The sequence below is a fragment of the Lepidochelys olivacea genome (assembly GCF_965140295.1).
Source record: "Lepidochelys olivacea isolate rLepOli2 genome assembly, chromosome: 14".
NCBI classification, from domain to species: domain Eukaryota; kingdom Metazoa; phylum Chordata; order Testudines; family Cheloniidae; genus Lepidochelys; species Lepidochelys olivacea.
In genome coordinates, this window is record NC_140424.1 from 6,143,431 (window position 1) to 6,163,445 (window position 20,015).

General features: G+C 41.3%; 1 protein-coding gene across 1 annotated transcript in view; it reads left to right on the top strand.

The window, feature by feature from the left end:
* The first annotated feature begins 659 nt into the window (after positions 1-659).
* The window catches only part of ABCA5 (ATP binding cassette subfamily A member 5), a 60,114-nt gene continuing 40,758 nt past the window's right edge, over positions 660-20,015 (top strand). The window contains exons 1-9 of the mRNA XM_084648276.1: positions 660-845; positions 1,190-1,250; positions 5,243-5,362; positions 6,852-7,056; positions 8,079-8,240; positions 9,385-9,482; positions 12,355-12,584; positions 14,433-14,574; positions 18,310-18,498. Coding sequence (XP_084504402.1) covers positions 5,258-5,362; positions 6,852-7,056; positions 8,079-8,240; positions 9,385-9,482; positions 12,355-12,584; positions 14,433-14,574; positions 18,310-18,498 — 1,131 coding nt within the window. The 5' untranslated portion in view covers positions 660-845; positions 1,190-1,250; positions 5,243-5,257. The remainder of the gene's footprint in view (positions 846-1,189; positions 1,251-5,242; positions 5,363-6,851; positions 7,057-8,078; positions 8,241-9,384; positions 9,483-12,354; positions 12,585-14,432; positions 14,575-18,309; positions 18,499-20,015) is intronic.

Genomic DNA, 20,015 nt, shown 5'->3' on the forward strand with positions numbered 1-20,015 from the left:
ATAAAAGTTGGCTGGGGGGCGATGTCGTGATGATGTTTAAGGTAGCCAGACCCTGCTTTAGGTGCATTGGTGGGCAAGACACCCCACCTCCCCCATAGGTCTGGCCGTGACTTGGGGGAGGGGGGAAAAGAGCTGTTGAGGCGTTAGCCTGAGGGGCTGTGGTTTTGGGGGGTTACCTGGGCAGGGTGCCCCCCAGTAGCTTGGTGGGTGGGGGTGCATGAGGCAGAGAAGTTACAGCGGGGGGGGCATCCTGCCCCCATGGTAGCCTACGGGGGGTGTAGGGGAGTTGTCTGGGCAGGACCCCCCCCCCATAGCCTGGGGGACGAGGGAGGGGGCTGAAGGGGCAGGATTCCCCCCTGTCCCCATCGCCTGGGGGAGACAGGGTAGCCTGATGGGGGCTGTCAACGCCGGGTGCCCCCCAGCCCCTTGGCGGGGGAGTTGTGTGGGCAGAGCCCCCTCCCCGGCCCTGCTGTCTGGCCGGGCCCCGCCCACGCCCCGCCCACGCCCCGCAGCCTGCGGCACCCCCCTGGCCCAACAGACCCGCGGCTGGCGGGCGGCCTCCCCCGGCGGCCGGGAGCTCGGGCCCCGCTGCCGCCCGGCCCCGCCCCGCGGGCGGCGAGCTGGGCCCGGCCCCTCAGCGTGCGCCGGGTGGGGGCGGCGAGCTGCGGCCGGGCCCTCGCGAGCCGGCGGGGCGGCCGGTGTCACGCGGGGACCCCCCCAGGCTGGGCGCAAAGCCCGCGGCGTCCTCCCTGCGGCGGGCCGGAGCCAGCGATCTCCCCGGGCTGAGCGCGGCCGGGCGGGCCAGGGGTCCCCCAGGCAGGTGTCCTTGGGCGGAGCCCCCCTAGGTATCGGAAAGCCACCGGGGGCCTAGGGGTGCGTGGGGGGGGGGGGATCATAGAAACGTGGGGCTGGAAGGGGCCCTGAGAAGTCTGGTGTGTGTGAGTGTGAGACACATTAGATGTCCTGGGCAACACCGTGATCAGTTTGGCTCACAGGTCCCCTGTCACAGATGTGTGCCTCCCTCCCGTCTGGTGCGGGCATGGCCGAGGGAGGGCGATGTGCCGTTCTCACCGCCCCGAAGGCGAGAGGCGGTGCGAACCCCCCCATCCTCGCGGCTGTCTATCCTGATGGTCAGCGAGGATCCATTTGTTTGTGTCCCGTTGTGCCTAATACCGCCACTTTTTTGTAGAGCGAGAGAGAGAGCCTGGCCTCTGAGGACCTCCCTGTCCACTGCAAAGGCGCCCCACGAGGTAGGTGAAAATCATTCCCCCCCCTCTCCCTCCCCCATTTTGCAGGTGGGGAAATGGAGGCATAGAGGGCTGCCAGATTCAAATTGTGCGTCTTTAGTCACGTATAAAATAGAGCCAGCAGGTAGGGTGCCGCGTACCCATTGGGGAGGAGATTGGGTCCCTTTTCTGTATAAATGTTTGTTGTTTTAATGTTTTATTGTCCAAAGAGTGAATCCCAGACCTGCAAAGCAAGAGGCAGGCTAATATGCTGGATGCTGGAACATTAGCAGTGTTTTTGCTTTACATGTATTCGCTCTTGAAAGTCCCCCCCCCCCCCCACTCCACTATCTATTGTAATGTATCCATGCTGTTACTGTATTGATTGATGATCTAGGAAAAGAAGGGTGAGAAGCCTAACTGTATGCAAGCAAGTGAAAGCTTTCATTTCACCAGAGCATTAGCTACTATATATGGTGTTCCATTCTCCCAGAATTGTATAGTAAGCACTATGAAATGTAGTTTATGCATGTATTTTAGTGCTGATAGGCTTGTGTGAGTGTAGAAGAGAGAATGTGGAGAAAAAGGGAATCAAGGGAGGGAAATGAAAAATGGAGAGGACCAAGACAGAGCATTTTACATAAGTTCACAGGCAAAGAAACAAAGATTGTGCCAGAGAGAGAATTTGTGGTTAGAAGTCTCTAGGCCAGGAGAGCATTTGGCCAGATCAGAGAGGAATAGGAAAGTCTCAGAGCACTGAGAAAGGAAAGAGCCATTGTGTAAACCGTTCTCTTAATGCATCTTGGTGGATTATATTTTCAACTGATGTTATCCTGCAATTAAATAGTCCTTTCTAACTTGGAGATAAATATATTGTGTTCCACCAACACTGAGGTCTAGCTGGCATTTATGAGAGAGAAAGATGCAGTTCTGAGGAAGAATTTTGTTCCTTTGTAAAATTCTTAAATTGAACACTTAGCTTAAAATGTTTGAGAAGCTGGCAGACAGGATGAGGGCATTTCCCTTTTTTATGGTCTTCATGTCTGGTGCCTTCCTATAACTGAATGCCCACCAGGGACAATGAACTATTTATCTCTTCATTCCTACATATAGTGTCATCTTTCTGTGCCAGGGTTTTATTTTTCTTTTGGCGCTGGCTTGGTTGTTGCTTTTCAGCCACACTTCCAAGTGAGGTAGACTGGCACGTTACTTTCACTTTCAGCCTAAACAAACAAAACAAGCTAAATTGTAAATGACTATTCTACAGTCTAGCGTTTATTTGTTTTTTCAAGAAAGTCAGTGCAGTTGAAAGGCCATTTGGTGAAGAAAAATAACCTCTCTCAGCCCCTTCATCTTCTCTTTTTAGTACCGTCCTTGTGCTGCACTGATGTAAAAGTCCGCATCCCACATGTGACAATAACTTAGGAAGACAGTAATTTTCTGGGCACTGTTTTGACTGAAACACCCTCAAGGCCAGGTAGTCTTGCTTCAAACCACTTCCTTTATCTGTGTTTGCGGGGAAGTCTGGTATATTCTCAGCTATCTGAAATGCAGTTTTATTTTATGCACTTTTGTAGTCCTCCATGAGGACACTTTACAAGAGGTAATATTAAGAATTAATTTAATGCTTTTGAAGTTATTTTTGCCCCTTAACTATAATTGGGTAATTTGGTTAATTACCCACTGAATGCATGGAAGTATTTTTACTATAATTGGTCTTAAATGACTATCTGATTAAATAGAAACTGCCAAACATATAGGCTACATTTTTATTGACCTTAAAAGAGAGTAAAGTCTCTGATAAAAGAGGGCATGCAGATTTAGTCTCCAGGTCTACAAACCCACAAGGAGTAAGTCAGCAGAACTGCTTGGCGGCAAAAGTGTTTGCAGAATCTGATGACTTCTGTAATGTTTGAAATTCAAGAGCAGAATTTAAACAACAGTGCAAATAAATACAACTAGCAATGCATGTTGTTACAACACTGTTTTTCATTCAGTTTAAAGTAATTGACTTGAAAATCTCTAGAGAAATTTTATCTGCATGTTTCCCCATCAGGTCTAATTATTAACATAGGTTGGCCTTTAAAGAACTTTTGCTTTGTTTTTCTGTTAACAAAGGGAAAAAATAGTGGAGTTTAAAATATAAGGTGGATTTGTTTTTTTAAATGTGATGCAACATATTCTAAATGGAATCCATCGGGAAATTTGTTTTTCTGTGAACCTGCAAAAATGGCCCTTTAAGGCCCCAGTGCTGCAACTGAATCTGCGTGGATGGACCCTTACAGCTTCATGTTGAAGTCAATGTGGTACTGCACAAATGCAAGAGTCTGCCTAGTTGGATTTGAATTCAGCATCAGGGCTAAGCAGGGAGTAGTCTTGTTCCCCCACCCTGACCCCCATACAAACCTGATATGTGCATCTGGCTACAAAGAGTGTATGTTACTTTGTTTTTGGTGCCACAAGCTAAAATAAATCATTTCAGCTTCATTGAGCCTGTCCTCTTGGTCAGACGATTTCTGTACTTGCAAAAGCAAGCTTCCATAGTTTATCATCATAGTTTAGTGAGTAACCTTAAACTACCTGGTGTCTAAAAGGTCAGAGAAAATGGACATTGTTACATGCACTTTGAGTGTATGGCAGAAAAAAATATTTACCAGTCATAACTATAGAGCATGGAATATAAACCTAAATAGATAATTATTTTATTTTTATTATAACTCTGTCAACATTTGTTTTCTGGCGCAGAATTTGGGCAATGTCTATAATTGTTTACAATCTTTTAGTGGCAGAGCATCCCAATGCTATGGGCTCTGTTCGTTTCAGATAAGGTACTTGCCCAATGTTGTTCCCGTTCCTTTGGAAATAGAGTGCAGAGTTTATTGGCCCTCATGGAAGTTGCACATTTTTCATCCATCTATCGTTTTGAGTTGCCTCATTCTTACGTTGTCATATCCCTCTCCCCTTTTCCTTATAGTAGAGGATAGACATATTTTTACAAGTTATTAGCTAAGAGGGTGCTAAACCATGATACATGCTTCACCCTCCTCTTAAGGTTGTGGTGTCGTCTCTTTATGCTGTCAGCCACCGTTGGCTCACGGAGAAAGGGAGTGAAGGTGGTAATGCTAATCATTTAGAGTGGCTTATGTCTTTAAAGTGGTGTGCAAACATAAACCAATTCTCATAACATCACCAGTTATGGAGGTAACTATTGTAGTTCCTGTTTTACAACTGAGGAAATAGAGACACGAAGAGGTTAAGTGAGTTGCCCAAAGCCTGACAGCAAGTCAGTGGACTAAAAATCCAAGCGTGATCTCCAATCTTGTGTGTGGTCTACTAGATCAGATACCTCTCTGGAGCTGTTTGTTTGAAGAATGTGTTCAGATCTGCTTCTCCAAAGGACAGTGCACAACACTCTTTTATACGAGATGATACTTTCAGTAGATTGAACAACTTTTATAATTGGATGCTTTTCTCTTCTTCCTTGCCTGCTGTGATCATAGTGAAGTAGTTAACAAAGTTGCCTTTTACATTATCATTAGGTTTCAGTTACTGCACTTTTGGGGTGAAGGGGGGTAGTTGACACCACTTAGAAGTATTGTTTCAGACTGTCTGCAAACACAGGCATGCCCCTCGCTGCATCATTTTATCCTTGGGTTTGAAGGTCTTTTCCATTCGGACTAGAGGTTTATTTATTTCTTTAATATGAAAACTTACTTGCTGGAATAGGAAATTGTATTCTCAAAAAGACATATCAGAATGCCAAGCTGCCATAAGGCAACCCAATGTGACATCTGTCTTGAAATTGCAAAATGTGTCTAGGGTGTGTATCTGTGCAAATGTCTTAATTTAATGTGGGATTGGGTTTACACAATGGAAAACAGTTTATCAGTGGTATAGAACAATATAACTGGCACATGGTTTCTCTTTTTTACATGGAAAAAAACTTGAATAGGTACGACTAATAGTTGTCACTTCAAATGCTTTTTTTTGTTTTTTTTGGTATGTTTTTAAAACAGGTAACTCTTGGAAAAATGGCCACAGAAACTGCAGGAGAGGCAGGAGTGTGGAGACAAACCAAAGCTCTCTTATTCAAGAACTACCTTGTTAAATGCAGGACTAAGAAGAGTAGTGTGCAGGTAGGTTACGTGGCCATTTATTGGCCTCTATGTCTGTGTCTGATTATGGTTGAAAAATTAGCTGACTTAGAAACAAAACTAAGCTTTGTTAAATTGTCTCTGATTATTGAGGGAATAACTGATTAGTTTGAGCTCAGGTTTGAAATATATTGGCTCCTTCAATCATACTTGTGATCCTTTGGCAAGAAATGCTTTATACAAATAGTCTTGCCCTGTGTCTTTGTGTCTGAATGTGGTAATTTCTGTTTCTCTATTCACTTTCTAGAGAGTATAACTGACCAATTGGGGTAAAATAACATTACTTATTTTAGGGCATTATCAGCATTATTTTACATGTAGTAAAATAATGCTGATAAAGTACGAGATTAAGTTTAGAATGGCTATTATTTGTCAGGGAAAGCTTGTTACTGATAAGAGCAATTAGGTAATAGAACTGCCTTTTGGAGTTCCTTGTAAGAACCATTCAAGCAAATGTTTGCAAATAGTTTAAATGATAATTAAGAATATAATGTTGTTGCGAATAACATCATCATAATACTTCAGAGTGCTATCTCATCGTTCATCCTTGAATGTCAAAGCAAGTTATAAAACATTAATGAAGCCTTATAATACCCATTTCGCTGATGGGGAAATAGCTGCAGGCAGACTAAGTGGCCCACCCAGTGTCCGGTTGCAGGAGAGTTTCAGAACTAGAAAGAGCATTCACAGCTATAACCCGCCATTCCAGCACATGAACTATATAAATACACATAACTCTGGAAATCAGGATTGAGAGATGCCTTTGTGTAATTTTAACACGAGCCCAAAACATCACCACCGAACAATAAATCAATAAATGCAATGATTAAAATATTGTATTGGGAGTATTTGTGATATCATTTCTAAAATTTACCTATTTTAAAATTTTGCTGAACAGCTCTATTATGTCTATTATGTCTGAATTTTTAGGGGGATCTACAAGGGTCAACAAGACAACATTTAACTTATTTGTTTGGCAAGACCAGGCTTGGCTTCACTTGCTTAACTGTTCCAGGGCTGGAAATATATACGAGTTCTTTTTCATTTTCAGATCATGCAAATGTTAAGTTTATACCAAAAGCCAAATCATGTTCTAGATAAGAAACTAGACATCAAAACATCTGAAGCCAAATTCTGCCATCCGCTTCATCCATGGAACTTCGCCAGGTTCAATGTAACTGAGCACAGAGATTGCTCTTTGGTTTATAACCTCTTAGGAGTTGGAATGGTGCACTTGCATCCTAAAATAGCTTCCCAAGTTATCACTGCAGGTTAGCAAAATCCCATGGCTGTGTCACAGCAACAGCCAGGATTGAAATGATTATTTATGTAGTGCGATAAATGTGCAGGAAGCTTTACAATCAAATAATTTGAGAAGGACACAGTCACTTCTTAAAGCGTTTATAAGTTGAGTAAACTTCAGGAGAGATTTTTATTGTCGTCTTGTTTTTTGTTGTTGTTTTTTCAACAGGAAATCCTTTTTCCACTATTTTTTTTATTTTGGCTTATATTAATGAGCATGATGCATCCAAATCGGAAGTTTGGCGAGGTGCCCAATACTGAACTTGGTACTTTAGATCGCTCCATGCTCTTGGACTTCATTCTTGGATACACACCAGTGACAAATATGACAAGAAAAATCATGCAGAAAGTGTCTTTTGAATATTTTGCAGATGGTATTGTATTTATTTTATTCTTCCACATCTCATGTTCTTTTTTGTGTTTAGATGGAAAATATTATATTATTGCTTTGAATGGCTGATCAGACTTGTCCTCTTCAGGTAGATTAGACAGTATTTCTCCCCTCTACTGCTGAGATCTTGAAGGGGCTGTGTTGTCATCATTGTCTGCTTCAGCTGATGAGCATTGTGTGATGCCAGTCATGTGCTCAGTCTTGCAGCCCTTCCTCACAGTAGGACCCTTTCCTCACACCAGTGGTCCCACTGAAGTCCAGGATGACTCATCTGAGTGAGGGGTTTCAGGATTGGGCTTAGTATCCTCAAACTCAAAAGGTTCTATCTCACGCTAACAGATACACTAAGAGCTGTTGTATGGTAAATTAAGGAAGACATCAGTTTATTTTAACTAGGGCTTTCAGGTTTAGATCCTGTGAGTAGCACCATGTCAATATCTGGTTTTGAAACTGATGAGCAAAACACAGTTAAGTTGTGCCTCTTCTACAGAGCTGACACAGCTGTGCAGCTGACCCTGATTCTACCCCCAAAACCTCATATGAACTTGTAGCTTAGATGGTGCCTCTGGTACGAACTGATGTGACTGCCAAGAGGAAAAGAATCGCAGGTACCACAACCTGAAACTTTCATTTCCTTGGTTTCCTGATCTGCTGGTTTCAAGTTCTTTCTGATGAATTTCACGTTTGGGAGTGATGCGTGGCTTCTTATCCCAACAATAAATGTTTTGAGTCCCTGCAAAATTTCACTTTTCATTTTTAAAATGTATTTTCCTTTAAAAACGCATACAAAACTCGTCAAGTGCTGAGACTTAAATCCATGCTCCATTGAAGTGAATGGGAAATAGTCTCATAAATTTTAATGGGACCAAAATTTGGCCCTAAATACTGAAAACAAGTAGCCCTATTTAGAAATGACACAATCTTTGCTTAAAATACATAGTCCACGTTTGATTGTTCTTCTCTCACAAGCATTCTGATATAATTCTAATTTTTAATATTTTGCAGGTGTAATTACAGAAGAATTTTTCAGTGAAAAAGAATTGCAAGAGGCTAGTACTGTTAACCCCTCAAACTTTGTTGGTGTAGTTTTCAAAGATTCTGTGTCCTACCAGCTTAGATTCTTTCCTGGTGCTGTCACAGTGTCATCTATCAATGTAGAATCAAGAGGTAAATATACATGCTACTTTTAAGGCATTTAACTTGAAAATTTGACCTACTTTTGTTATGACATCACATGTGATGCTAAGTGCAGGCTTTGCTACCTCACGTGTTATCACGAGAAAGCCAAAGAGCATTAACAGTGGTGGCTTTAGCATCAATACAATATGAAAGGGGGGGGAAAAGCTGGTTTTTCACTCTTTGGGGTATTTTGATGCTGGACTGCGTTATTGATAGGGAAACTCCCACAAAAAGCTAGGAGTCATTTTCCTGTACTGGGAATTGGTTGCAGGGATAGTTAAGGCACAAATGAAATCTGCATTAGGTGATCATCTTTCTGTATCAGTAATAATTTGGTTGTATTTATAGAGTGACAATGTTACATGTAAAAAACAAGTGGTGAAAACATAGGGCAGTGGGAGTTTTTTAGCACCAGGATTTCAGCCTAGGTCCTTGCTTTGAGAAGCTCTGAAAAGTACAAAACAGCTCAAAACATGAGACACTCTAGTGATAGCCCCAGCATCTTCAGCAACTCCTCCACCACAAGAGTGTGTGTTCTTGCAGATAACCTTGTTTTCCTCTTACCTTTGTTTAAAAACACTGGAAAAATGTTCTTCAAAGGGTAAAGTGTGGACAGTCCAAATCTTAAAAAAAAAAAAAAATAGTGTGTATTTCATACACAGCTTTTCACCATTAGAAGATTGTCTTAAAGTTGTATTTTAATTCTAGGAATGATTACCTGTGAAGTTAGTAATTTCCCATGAAAATGTTATGATAGAATTCACAGTTCGGTCTCGTTCTCACCATTTCATTTCCTTGGCTCTTTCAGTCCATGTGTGAATCTTTTTTGGAATCCTTTTTGTACTTTCATAACTGCAAAACAGTTTGGTTTTCATTAAAGTAACTTTGCAGGTTTCTGTCCATAGTAAAGAGTAGTGGTTCTCAATCTTCACCCGACAAAGTGGCTGAAAAATTATCCTGTGATTGGTTGTATCCTATTATTCTTGTAATAGTAGCCATCGGTTTGTGATGTTGTCGTTGGCTTTATGGTATATCTATCAAGTTTTATGTCTGCTTTAGAGAAAAATGTCTTTTTATTATAGTGCTTTAAATGAGATTTTGTTGGCTTTAAAATGTCTTTATTTTTCCATAGCCAGTTGTTCCAGTTTATCAAAGGGATGTGAATCTGTTACATACTGGTACTCGGGATTTGCAGCTCTACAGGCTTGTATCGATGCAGCAATAATTCAGGTAAATCTAGAGAAGTAAAGTGAAAAGGCAAAATTGCTTAAATAGCTTTTGATTCGGTATTCTTGTAATGAGATTTTTTTTTTGTCTTGTTAGGCTGTATCTACTCTACAGCCTATGTTGGCAAAACTTATGTCGCTCAGTGGTGTGAATATCCCTCTCCCCCCGAGCAATGTAAATTAAACCAGCATAAGCGCTTGTGTGCACAGCGCTATGTCAGCAGGACACAGCTTCTGCCCCTTGCAGAGATGGGTTTTTTTATGCCGAGCTCTCTCTGGTCAGCACAGAGTATCTTCACCAGACACACTGCAGAGGCACAGTGCATCAGTACCGCTGTGCTGCGGCGGCATTGTATGTAGAGACATGGTGTTAGTTTCTTGATATGAAATAGGGTTCTAAAATTGGTCTACAACTGATTAACAAAATGTTTCCTGAGAGGTGGGGGTGGGGTAATATCTTTTATTGGACCAGCTTCTGGAGGTGAAGGAACTTTCAATCTCTTCTTCAGGTCTGAGAAGGTAATTAGAGTGTTACAGCTAAATAAAAGGTTGACCAGATTGTTACGTATAAGGAGTAGCGCATGTTGTAAGAAACCATTCAAAATGAAGTGAGCAATTAACACCTCTGCAGTCATCGGAATGTAGAATTAGTGGGCTACAGATTGTTATATTGAGAGATAAAATCAGTGCCTATTGAATCCGTGTTTTTTGGTGTCTAGCAGAGTTATGAATTTAAGCTCCGTGGCTCATCTTTTGAAGGTGTTGCTCAGGTTTCCTTTGAGGACAAGGACTGAGAGGGCAGGTATGGTGTAATTGTTTTGTGAGAAGCGTTTGCACACAGGTGATGGGTCTTTTATTATTTTTCTGCAAGAGTTCATTCATGAGTGTAGTGATTGTGTGGTTTAACCTGCATGGTGGTTGTTGGGGCATTTGATGAAGTACATCACATACGATAGGCATGTGTAGGACCTATGGATCTTGAAAGGTGTATTGTGGGGGGTATTGATCATTGTGGCAGTGGAAATATGGCTGCAGGTTTTGCATCTATTGCTAAGGTAGGGTCTGGTGCTGCTTCAAGTTAGTGTTTCCCGGTCTGTGAGGAACTTGCTTCTGATGATGAGATTGGCAAGGGTTGGGGTGATGTTTGAAGGCTAGAAGAGGGGTTCAGGAAAGATTTCTTTCAGGATATGTTCCCCTTCGACTTTCTTGCGTTTTTGTAATATTTTTGCACCAACGAGTGTTCACATCTAAATGAACGGCACTACTGATTGTACATTGTTATGCATCTAAATATGTGAGTGTGATGTGTATGCAATGGCAGTCATTAATTGTTAGCACTTGCCAACAGTTATCACAGAATGGTATTTGGGCTAAGGTAGTAAGGTAAGCAAGGGTTTTTCTTGCTCTGGTGGCTCAATCTTCTGTATCTATTTTATATGGTCTGTCATTAAATGTGAGCCTTTTAAATTTTTGATTGACTTAATGCTGCAACTTATTTCTGTTTAAAAATAAATGGTTTGCCAGCACTGGTTTGTAACGAGGGATTGTTTTAATGGATGCACGCTTAATACCAGTTTGAGTGGCGATTGGTAGGAAGCCATGTGTCCCCCTACTGATGGATTTCTAAAAGGTTTGGGACAGAAGGCGTAAACTAAACAGATTTTTGGTAGCCAAGAAATTGGGGATAATTCTCATTCCACAAAACACATTTTTAATCCAATCATATTGTAACTGTATGAACTGTATCCAGTGTCGGAATTAAGACCTAGCTGTTAGTGGGGGTTGTAGTTATGTTATTTTGAATGGAACTTCTCTGAGAGCTGCGTGTTGGTGATACAGCAAGCTTACACCTCGTATAGCTAAAAAGATGCCTAGAAAAATCTTAAGTTAGAGAGTAGCTCCCATGGCAGACCCTAAGTACGTGAAAACTTTGGACTGTGTATCTAAGATACATAAAGCTTTTGCAGAAGAAAAGTGACAGATATGGAAATTTTGAAAGGCAGCGTTACTTACCCCCATTGCTTTACTTTTGGATTCTTTACAATATGTACCGTAAATAATCACATTGCATTGGTAATATCAGTGGGGAAATGTCAATTAGCATTGAATGCAGTTAGTGCTTTGCCACAGCCCTGTTCACTTTTGATGACTGCAGTAGTTAAGATCTTGAACATAACACCATTTTCTAAAAGTTCTTAGTGGGGAGCGTGTAATAGTTCTCACAAGTTGAGGTTTTGAGCTTTTCTGTAATAATCAGACATGCCAGTCTGGACAGTGGGTACCATGGTGTCCTACTAGCAAATGTCAGCTTTCTCTAAAGGGGGTTAATCCAATTGAGTATGCCAGTCTTGCAGTGGGATGAAGCTTCTACCTTGCTGAACTGAAGTTCTTAATTGTTTTACTACCTAACATCCGTTTAAGTGATATAGGGTGGCATGGATTGGTTTGATTTGTTCCTGGTCAGTGTTTGTTTTGAATTCTATTCCACTACTTCTTTCTAGTTCTAGTCGCTATTTGACAAATTCTTGCACAGGTCAGTCCCCTTATTAGGAGATGGACATCCTAAAGTTTTTTGTTCACTCGCTTTCTCCATCGTCCCATAGAAGGTCATGTTTCCCTCCTTTTTGAACTATGATATTCTGGGACTTCATGCGATTTAGGCCCCAGACCTACGCACACACAAGCACGTATTTAAAGTCTCAGGGAAGTCTGTGAGCCTACTTATGTCAGTAAAGTTTGGTATGTGTGTAAATGCCTCCAGGATTGGATCTTACATTAACAAGTGAATACTATTTGGGGGTTGGTTTTTTTTTTTTTTCGGTTGGTGGAGCTGTAAAATCAAAACTGATTAAAATATTCTTTCACTTTGTTCTTAGCTGAAGACTAATCATTCAGTTTGGGAAGAACTGGAATCAACTAAAGCTATTATTATGGGAGAGGCTGCTGATATGAAAATTGATTATTTTCCTCGAGCAATTATTTTAATTTACCTAGTAATAGCTTTCTCACCCTTTGGGTACTATTTGGCAATTCATATTGTGGCAGAAAAGGAGAAGAAGTTGAAGGAATTTTTAAAGATAATGGGCCTTCATGACACTGCCTTTTGGTATGTGAGTATACAACAAAACTCTTATTCTAAATAAATAGGGTAAATGTTATTTTATAATAAATCTTTAAAATTCACCAGTTGGTTACTGTTAATCTTCTTTTTAGGCTATTGTAGTATTGATGAGAATGTTGGGCAAGCCTTGCTTAAACACATTTATAATAGCATAAAGTTTGTTCCTGTTTGAAAAGCAAATGTCACAATGATGATGCTTCATCTAAAACCTCATATAGATTTCCATTATTCTTCTGCTTTATATTACAGAAATGTAGGACTGGAAGGGACCTCGACAGGTCAGCTAGTCCAGTCCCCTGCACTGAGGCAGGACTAAGTATTATCTAGACCATCCTTGAGAGGTGTTTGTCTAACCTGTTCTTAAAAACCTCCAATGCTGGAGATTCCACATATTTCCTGAAAGGTGGTGCTCAGGACAGGACACAATACTCCAGTTGAGGCCTTACCAGTGCTGAACAGAGTGGAAGAATTTCTTCTCATGTCTTGCTTATAACATTCCTGCTAATAGATCGCAGAATGATATTTGCTTTTTTTGCAGCAGTATTACATTGTTGACTCATATTTAGTTTATGATCCACTATAACCCCAGATCCTTTTCTGCAGCACTCCTTCCTCAGCAGTCATTTCGCATTTTGTGTTTGTGCAGTTGAACATTCCTTCCTAATTGGCCATATAGAAATCCCTCAAAAATACACTAGATGCCTGATGTGAATAAATAAGATGCTACATGCATGAGCTATATTTTTTCCTCCTTTTAACTCAGTAACTCCTTTTTCCTGATGTTGATGTTGGACAAGTGACAGTCTCCTTTCCACTCACATCAGTTCCAGTATGTGGACTGGATGAATACTGCTGTAGTATTGTGACCTATGTGAGAGAGAAATCTGTGCAGAAGACATTCAGATTTTAAAGTGCATCCTCTTTAATGATTGGTATTCTACCATGTAATGCCTATTCTTCCATGTCACGGGTGTGCTCATTTTAATACAGTATGGTTATAGGGGAACAAATGAGCTTAGCTTAGTTTTGCATGCCCAGTAATGGTGGCCACTGGTGTACTAGAGCTGTATCCTGCAAAAAGCTACCACCAAATATAATCCTTTTTTACTATGAATAGTTCAGTTGGATTGTTCTCAATAATAAATGCTGTTTGCATGATCAAGCCCTTAATTGAGAATATTAGCAGACTACTTTCTCCCCACCCCCTAGTCACTATTTCTTGATACATGTGGCCAAGTCACTTCCCTTCGCTGCTTTAGGGAACCTCTCTATCAAATGCATCCCTGCAGACATGTTACTTAAGTGGTGTTTGTGCAGCATTTTGAAAATTGGAAGCACTATAAAAGGGGTAAACGAGTGAGTTGTTAGCTAAGTAAATATGTCACACTTCTTATCCTTTTACAGGCTGCATCTGTTCCCTAAGAAGGAAATTGTTCTCTGACTTTTCAACAAAGTTTATTTTATATAGAGGAATATTGTATTACTGGACTGACTAGGGCATTAAAATTTAAGTAGCATTTTCTTTAATTATTAAAAGCTGCTCCTCACTGACTCTCTCTCAATTAAATGAGGGAATTAATTATGGAAATTACAAAATTGTAGATTGAGAACAATGTTTTGCTTTATTTTGATGCAATTAGTATGAAAGTACATGCAATGATGCTTAGAATAATATTTGCACTTAGAGACCTCCTTTCCTCTGAGACTCTGGCACATTGTTTTGCTTCCCTTTTGTGCAGCATTCTGGAATATTAAAGAATTGTAACTTTGAATTATTCCAGTACAATAATTTAGTTAATGTAGGAATTTTCCCTTTTTTTCCTTTTCTTCCAGGCTGTCTTGGGTTCTGCTGTACACAACTCTGATTTTTGTCATGTCCATTCTCATGGCAGTCATTGCAACAGCCTCCTCACTATTTCCCCAAAGTAGCTCCTTCGTGATATTTCTTCTTTTTTTCCTATATGGAATATCCTCAGTAAGTGTTTCGTGAATTCAGTTTGTCTGTGGTTCATTGAGGTCACTCTCCCCAGTGTGCTTCTTCCCATCCACTGTTTTCCCCCATTCTAGACATGTTTCCAATGCACTTTTCCCTACCCCAAATGGTAAACAAGTGCCTTTATCACACCATTCTCTTTATTCTCACAATTGTTTTGGGAGTTTTTATGTAGCTTCTCATGTCACGTACTCAGGTGGCCACTTGAACCCCACAGTATTTGAATTTACACACGTATTTACTAAATCTCTTATGATTTGAATAGGAGATACCACAGATGCAGAAAAGTACTAAAATCAAATATCATGGGATTTTTTAAAAGGTTTCAGAGTAACAGCCGTGTTAGTCTGTATTCGCAAAAAGAAAAGGAGTACTTGTGGCACCTTGGAGACTAACCAATTTATTTGAGCATAAGCTTTCGTGAGCTACAGCTCACTTCATCGGATGCATACTGTGGAAAGTGTAGAAGATCTTTTTATATACACACATACTCGTGCTTTGTGTGTATATAAAAAGATCTTCTACACTTTCCACAGTATGCATCCGATGAAGTGAGCTGTAGCTCACGAAAGCTTATGCTCAAATAAATTGGTTAGTCTCTAAGGTGCCACAAGTACTCCTTTTCTTTTTTTAAAAGGTTTATTATTCCTGCTTATTTTACCCCACTACTTCATGTATGGCTCAGTCTCCCAAAATGCCAACTACTCTGGTTTGTGGTGGTGGTATAGCCGTGTTGGTCCCAGCATATGAGAGCCACAAGATAGATGTGGTAAAAATCTTTATTAGACCTACTTCTGTTGGTGGAAGGGAGAAACTTTTAAACTTCGCAGAGCTCTCCTTCACCCAAGAATTGAAGGATATCATCAAACCCTTCTCCAAACAACTTCAAGAGAAACTTTACAACTTCATACCCCACAAACCCACCCCAGGGACCATCTGCATGTTCTGAAAGATACAATGGGTCTGCTTGGATTTCCTTGTTTGTGTATCTGGCCACAATCCTGTTACTGAGCAAATATCAGGACTTATAGAAACCATCCTCAAACCACTCACCATTAAAAGGGCCAGCTTCCTCCAGAAACTATGCCACATTAACAGCCTCCTTCAGAACACTGTCCTTGCCACCATGGATGTCCTCTCCCTGTACACCAACATCCCTCACTATTACGCCACCGCTGTCTGCTTCAAATATCTACAAGACAATGGACAATGCTCAGCAATCCACCTCAAACACATTGTTAATCTCATCCATTTCATCCTTACCCATAAGAAGTTTACATTTAACAACAAACACTTTGTTTATACCATGAGTACAGCCATGGATACTAGGACAGCTCCACAATATGCCAACCTCTTTGTGGGCCACCTTGAAGAAGAATCTCTGGGAAAATGCACCACAAAAACATTTGTACCTGAAATACATTAATGATATTTTCATCCTCTGGACAAATGACCCAAACTCCCTTGGATTTCCACACCTACCACCTGTCTATCAAACTCTCTGTAGAACACTCCCATATCAGCATCAATTTCTGGGATACACCAAGAAATCTGTTATCTACAGCCAGGCACTCAGATTCCAGATAACATGCTCCAAAAGAGAGAGCCCAGGATACACACCTCCACACATTTAAACTTCCTTTACTAACCAAGGACACTCCACCAGAGAAGTAGGTCACATCATAGAATGGGCCACCCAGGTACCCTGGGAGAACATGTTACAGTACAGCAGAAAAAAACAAACACCAACTGCACAGCCCTGCTTGTCACCTGCCACTCTACATCAGAACCTGTACAGGTATCATCAAACACTTAGAACCCATGCTCAATTGGAACCCCATCCTGAAAGAATGGCATGACACACCAACTCAAAGTGGCACCAAACCCTGCCAGGACAACAAATGCAAAATGTGCAGCTACATCTCCACTGCTACAATGATCAGTATCCCCACAACTAACCTTTTCGAGATCCATGGGTCCTACACATGCCTATCGCAGCATGTGGTGTACCTCATCCAGTGTATCAAATGCCCCAACAACTACTATGTGGGTGAAATGAGACAATCACTATGCTCTCTAATGAACTCACACAGGATGTTTTTGTCTTTTATCATTTTTCTATCACCTATGGGCAAAATAAGTGGGCCTTTCACAAAATGATCACTCTATCTGACCTCTCAGACCTTGTTCTCAACGGAAACCTTCACAATACCTTCAAAAGACAAGCCTGGGAACTTAAATTCATTACTCTGCAGCACACAAAAAATCATGGACTTAATAGAGGCACTGGTTTTATGGCTCATTACATCAATTTGTCACACTCCCTGCTTCCTACTAACCCTCCAGGGTCCTACTATTGCAGAGTTGCTAATTGTCCGCTTCATTTTAAGTGCTCTCCTACAACATGCATGAACCCCTATGCTTAACAGTCTGTCCCACCTTGTATTTAGCTGGGTTACCTTCTCCACACCTGAAGAAGAGCTATGTAAAACCCCAAAGCTTGTCAGTTCAACCAACAGAAGTTGATCCAATAAAAGATATTGCCTCCACCTGCCTTGTCTCTCCCTAGTACTCAGGTCTCAATCCAGCGAACCACTTAAGCACATTCTTAACTTCAAGTACCTGAGCAGTTATATGGACGTTAGTGGGACTAGTAATGTGCTTAAAGTTAAGCGCAGGATCGAGTGCTTTGCTAGAAAGTATTCAGCATCTTGCGGGACTGAGCCTCTAATGAAAGAAGAGTTCCAGTTGGCAGCATCCCAACACAGGCAGTCAGGACCAAGGGTCAGAGCAGGGGCAGACCTGAGGCAGGGAATAGCGGAGGAGCGCATAGTCAGGGTTGATACCATGAGTCAGAATCCGAGTCAGGTTTCAGAGTCTGAGTCAGAAGCTGAAGTCCAAGGAAGCCGAGGTAGAAGCCACGAGTTCAGGAGCAAGGAATGGTTGGGGCAGCTACAGGGAATCTGCGTTGTTGCCTGGACACTTCCTGGCATGCCCCTTAGATTTGTATAGGGCTGGGATCCAATCAGGAGTCGTGGGGCTGCTCTCTGTCACACCTGTTGAGGCGGGGCTTCCCACGATCTGTGTCCACAGTGGATCCTGGGCTGTGGAGTGCAAGCTGGTCACAGCTGCCGCTAATTGGCAGCATGGAGATGTCAGCAGCAGCACTGCAGGCCTGAGTTCTAGACCCCTGGGGCCGTATGTTTGTTTTGTGCTGACTCTCAACTTCCCATATTTTGTCTTCTCCAAACTTTGCAAAATATTGTACTATGTTCCTTGTACTCTGCAATTGTAGATCACTTGAATAACATTGTGACCCTGACTGAAGCTTGGCGATTCCACTTTGTTACGGTCTGAATCTGTACAAGTCACTTAGAGTATTTTAAACAGTTGCAATATTATTTATTATAGTTTCTTAATTTATGATTGGAAAAGTTTAATAATGTGAAGAACTTTGAAGTATGTCTCCCTTAATTTATTGTTTAATACTTCAGTTCTTCATTCTGTGACACGGACAATATTAGGAAATCAGTTGTATTGCTGAAGGCCTATTGTTACCAAATGAGGTATTGATATTAACAGGGATAAAGTCTTGGCAAAGCATTGCAATTATTGTAAACGGAAAGTAACTTGTTCATTGAAGATAAAAATGTTGATTGCAGCATTTCTATGCCAGATCTCTTGTGCTCTGCAATGATGTTCTGATTTGTATTCTAGGTTTTCTTTGCTTTCATGCTGACGACTCTATTTAAAAAATCAAAGCATGTGGGTGTAGTTGAATTTTTGGCAACCCTGGCTTTTGGTTTTGTGGGTCTCACTATTGTCCTGCTGGATGATTTTCCGAAGTCTTTTGTATGGACCCTAAGCCCCTTGTGTCAGTGTACGTTCTTGATTGGGATTGCACAGGTAAGTAAACTGTGTGTTATGCTTTACTACCTTTGCATGCACAAACAAATGAAGAGTAACTTGATATGATATAAGATCTAGCTAAGATAATTAGGAGGCTCCCATCACCATCACCATAGCCTTAATGTATTTGTCTTCACAATACCCCTGTGAGACAGGGAAGCACTGCTATCCCCATTTTACAGAGGAGGAGTTGAGACAGAGAAGGTAAGTGACTTGCGAAGGTCATACAAGAAGTCTGTTGCAGAGTAAGGAATTGAGCCTGGGACTTTCAGGTGCCTGTCTAGCACCCTAATTACTTCCTCTTTAGGATGTAACTTTTCTTTCCTATTTAAGAATGACTAACTGTGGTCTGTAATGCATGTAATGTTTCACTTAAATCAGCCTCTGTACCAGATGACTGGAAGGGAGTTAAGGTAACACCTATTATTAATAAGGGTCCAGAGGCGACCCTGGCAATTACAGGCCGGTAAACCTAACTTCAATACCAGACAAATTGGTTGAAACTATAGTCAACAACAGAATTATCAGACACATAGATAAACACGGCGTGCTGGGGAAGAGTCAACATGGCTTTTGTAAAAGGAGATCATGCCTCACCAACCTATCAGAATTCTTTGAAGGAGTCAATAAGCATGTGAACAAGAATGATCCGATCTATGTAGTTTACTTGGCTTTTCAGAATGCCTTTGACAAGGTCCCTCACCAAAGGATCTTAAGCAAAGTAAGCAGTCATGGGAATAGAAGGAAGGTCCTCTCATGGATCGGTAACTGGTTAGAAGATAGGAAAGAAAGGGTAGGGATACCTAGGGAGGTGGTGGAATCTCCATTGTTAAAGTTTTTTAAGGCCCGGCTTGACAAAGCCGTGGCTGGGATGATGTAATTGGTGTTGGTCCTGCTTTGAGTAGGGGATTGAACTAGATGACCTCCTGAGGTTTCTTCCATTCTATGATAAGTTTTCACAATGAAGAGAGGTAAATAGTGGGGTTCCCTGATGATCTGTACTGGAACTTGTGGTATTCAACATCTTCACAAATGATCTGGAAAAGGGGTTGGAGGGTGAAGTGGCAGAATTTGCCACGATACAAAATTATTCAAGATAGTTAAGTCCAAAGCAGACTGAGAAGAGTTACCAAGGGATCTGACAAAATTGGATGACTGGGCAACAAAATGGCAGATGAAATTCAATGTTGATAAGTGCAAAGTAATGCACGTTGGAAAAAATAATCCCAGTTATACATACAAAAGGATAGGTTTTAAATTAGCTGTTGCCACAGGTCTTGAAGTCATTGTGGATAGTTCTCTGAAAACTTCTGGTCAGTGTGTAATGGCAATCAAAAAAGCTAAGAGAATGTTAAGAACCATTAAGAAAGGGATAAATAATAAAACAGAAATATCATAATGCTGCTATATAAATCCATGGTGCACCCACAACCTGAATACTGTGTGCAGTTGTGGTCACCCCATTTCAAAAAGATATACTGGAATTGGAAAAGGTGTGGAGAAGGGTAGCGAAA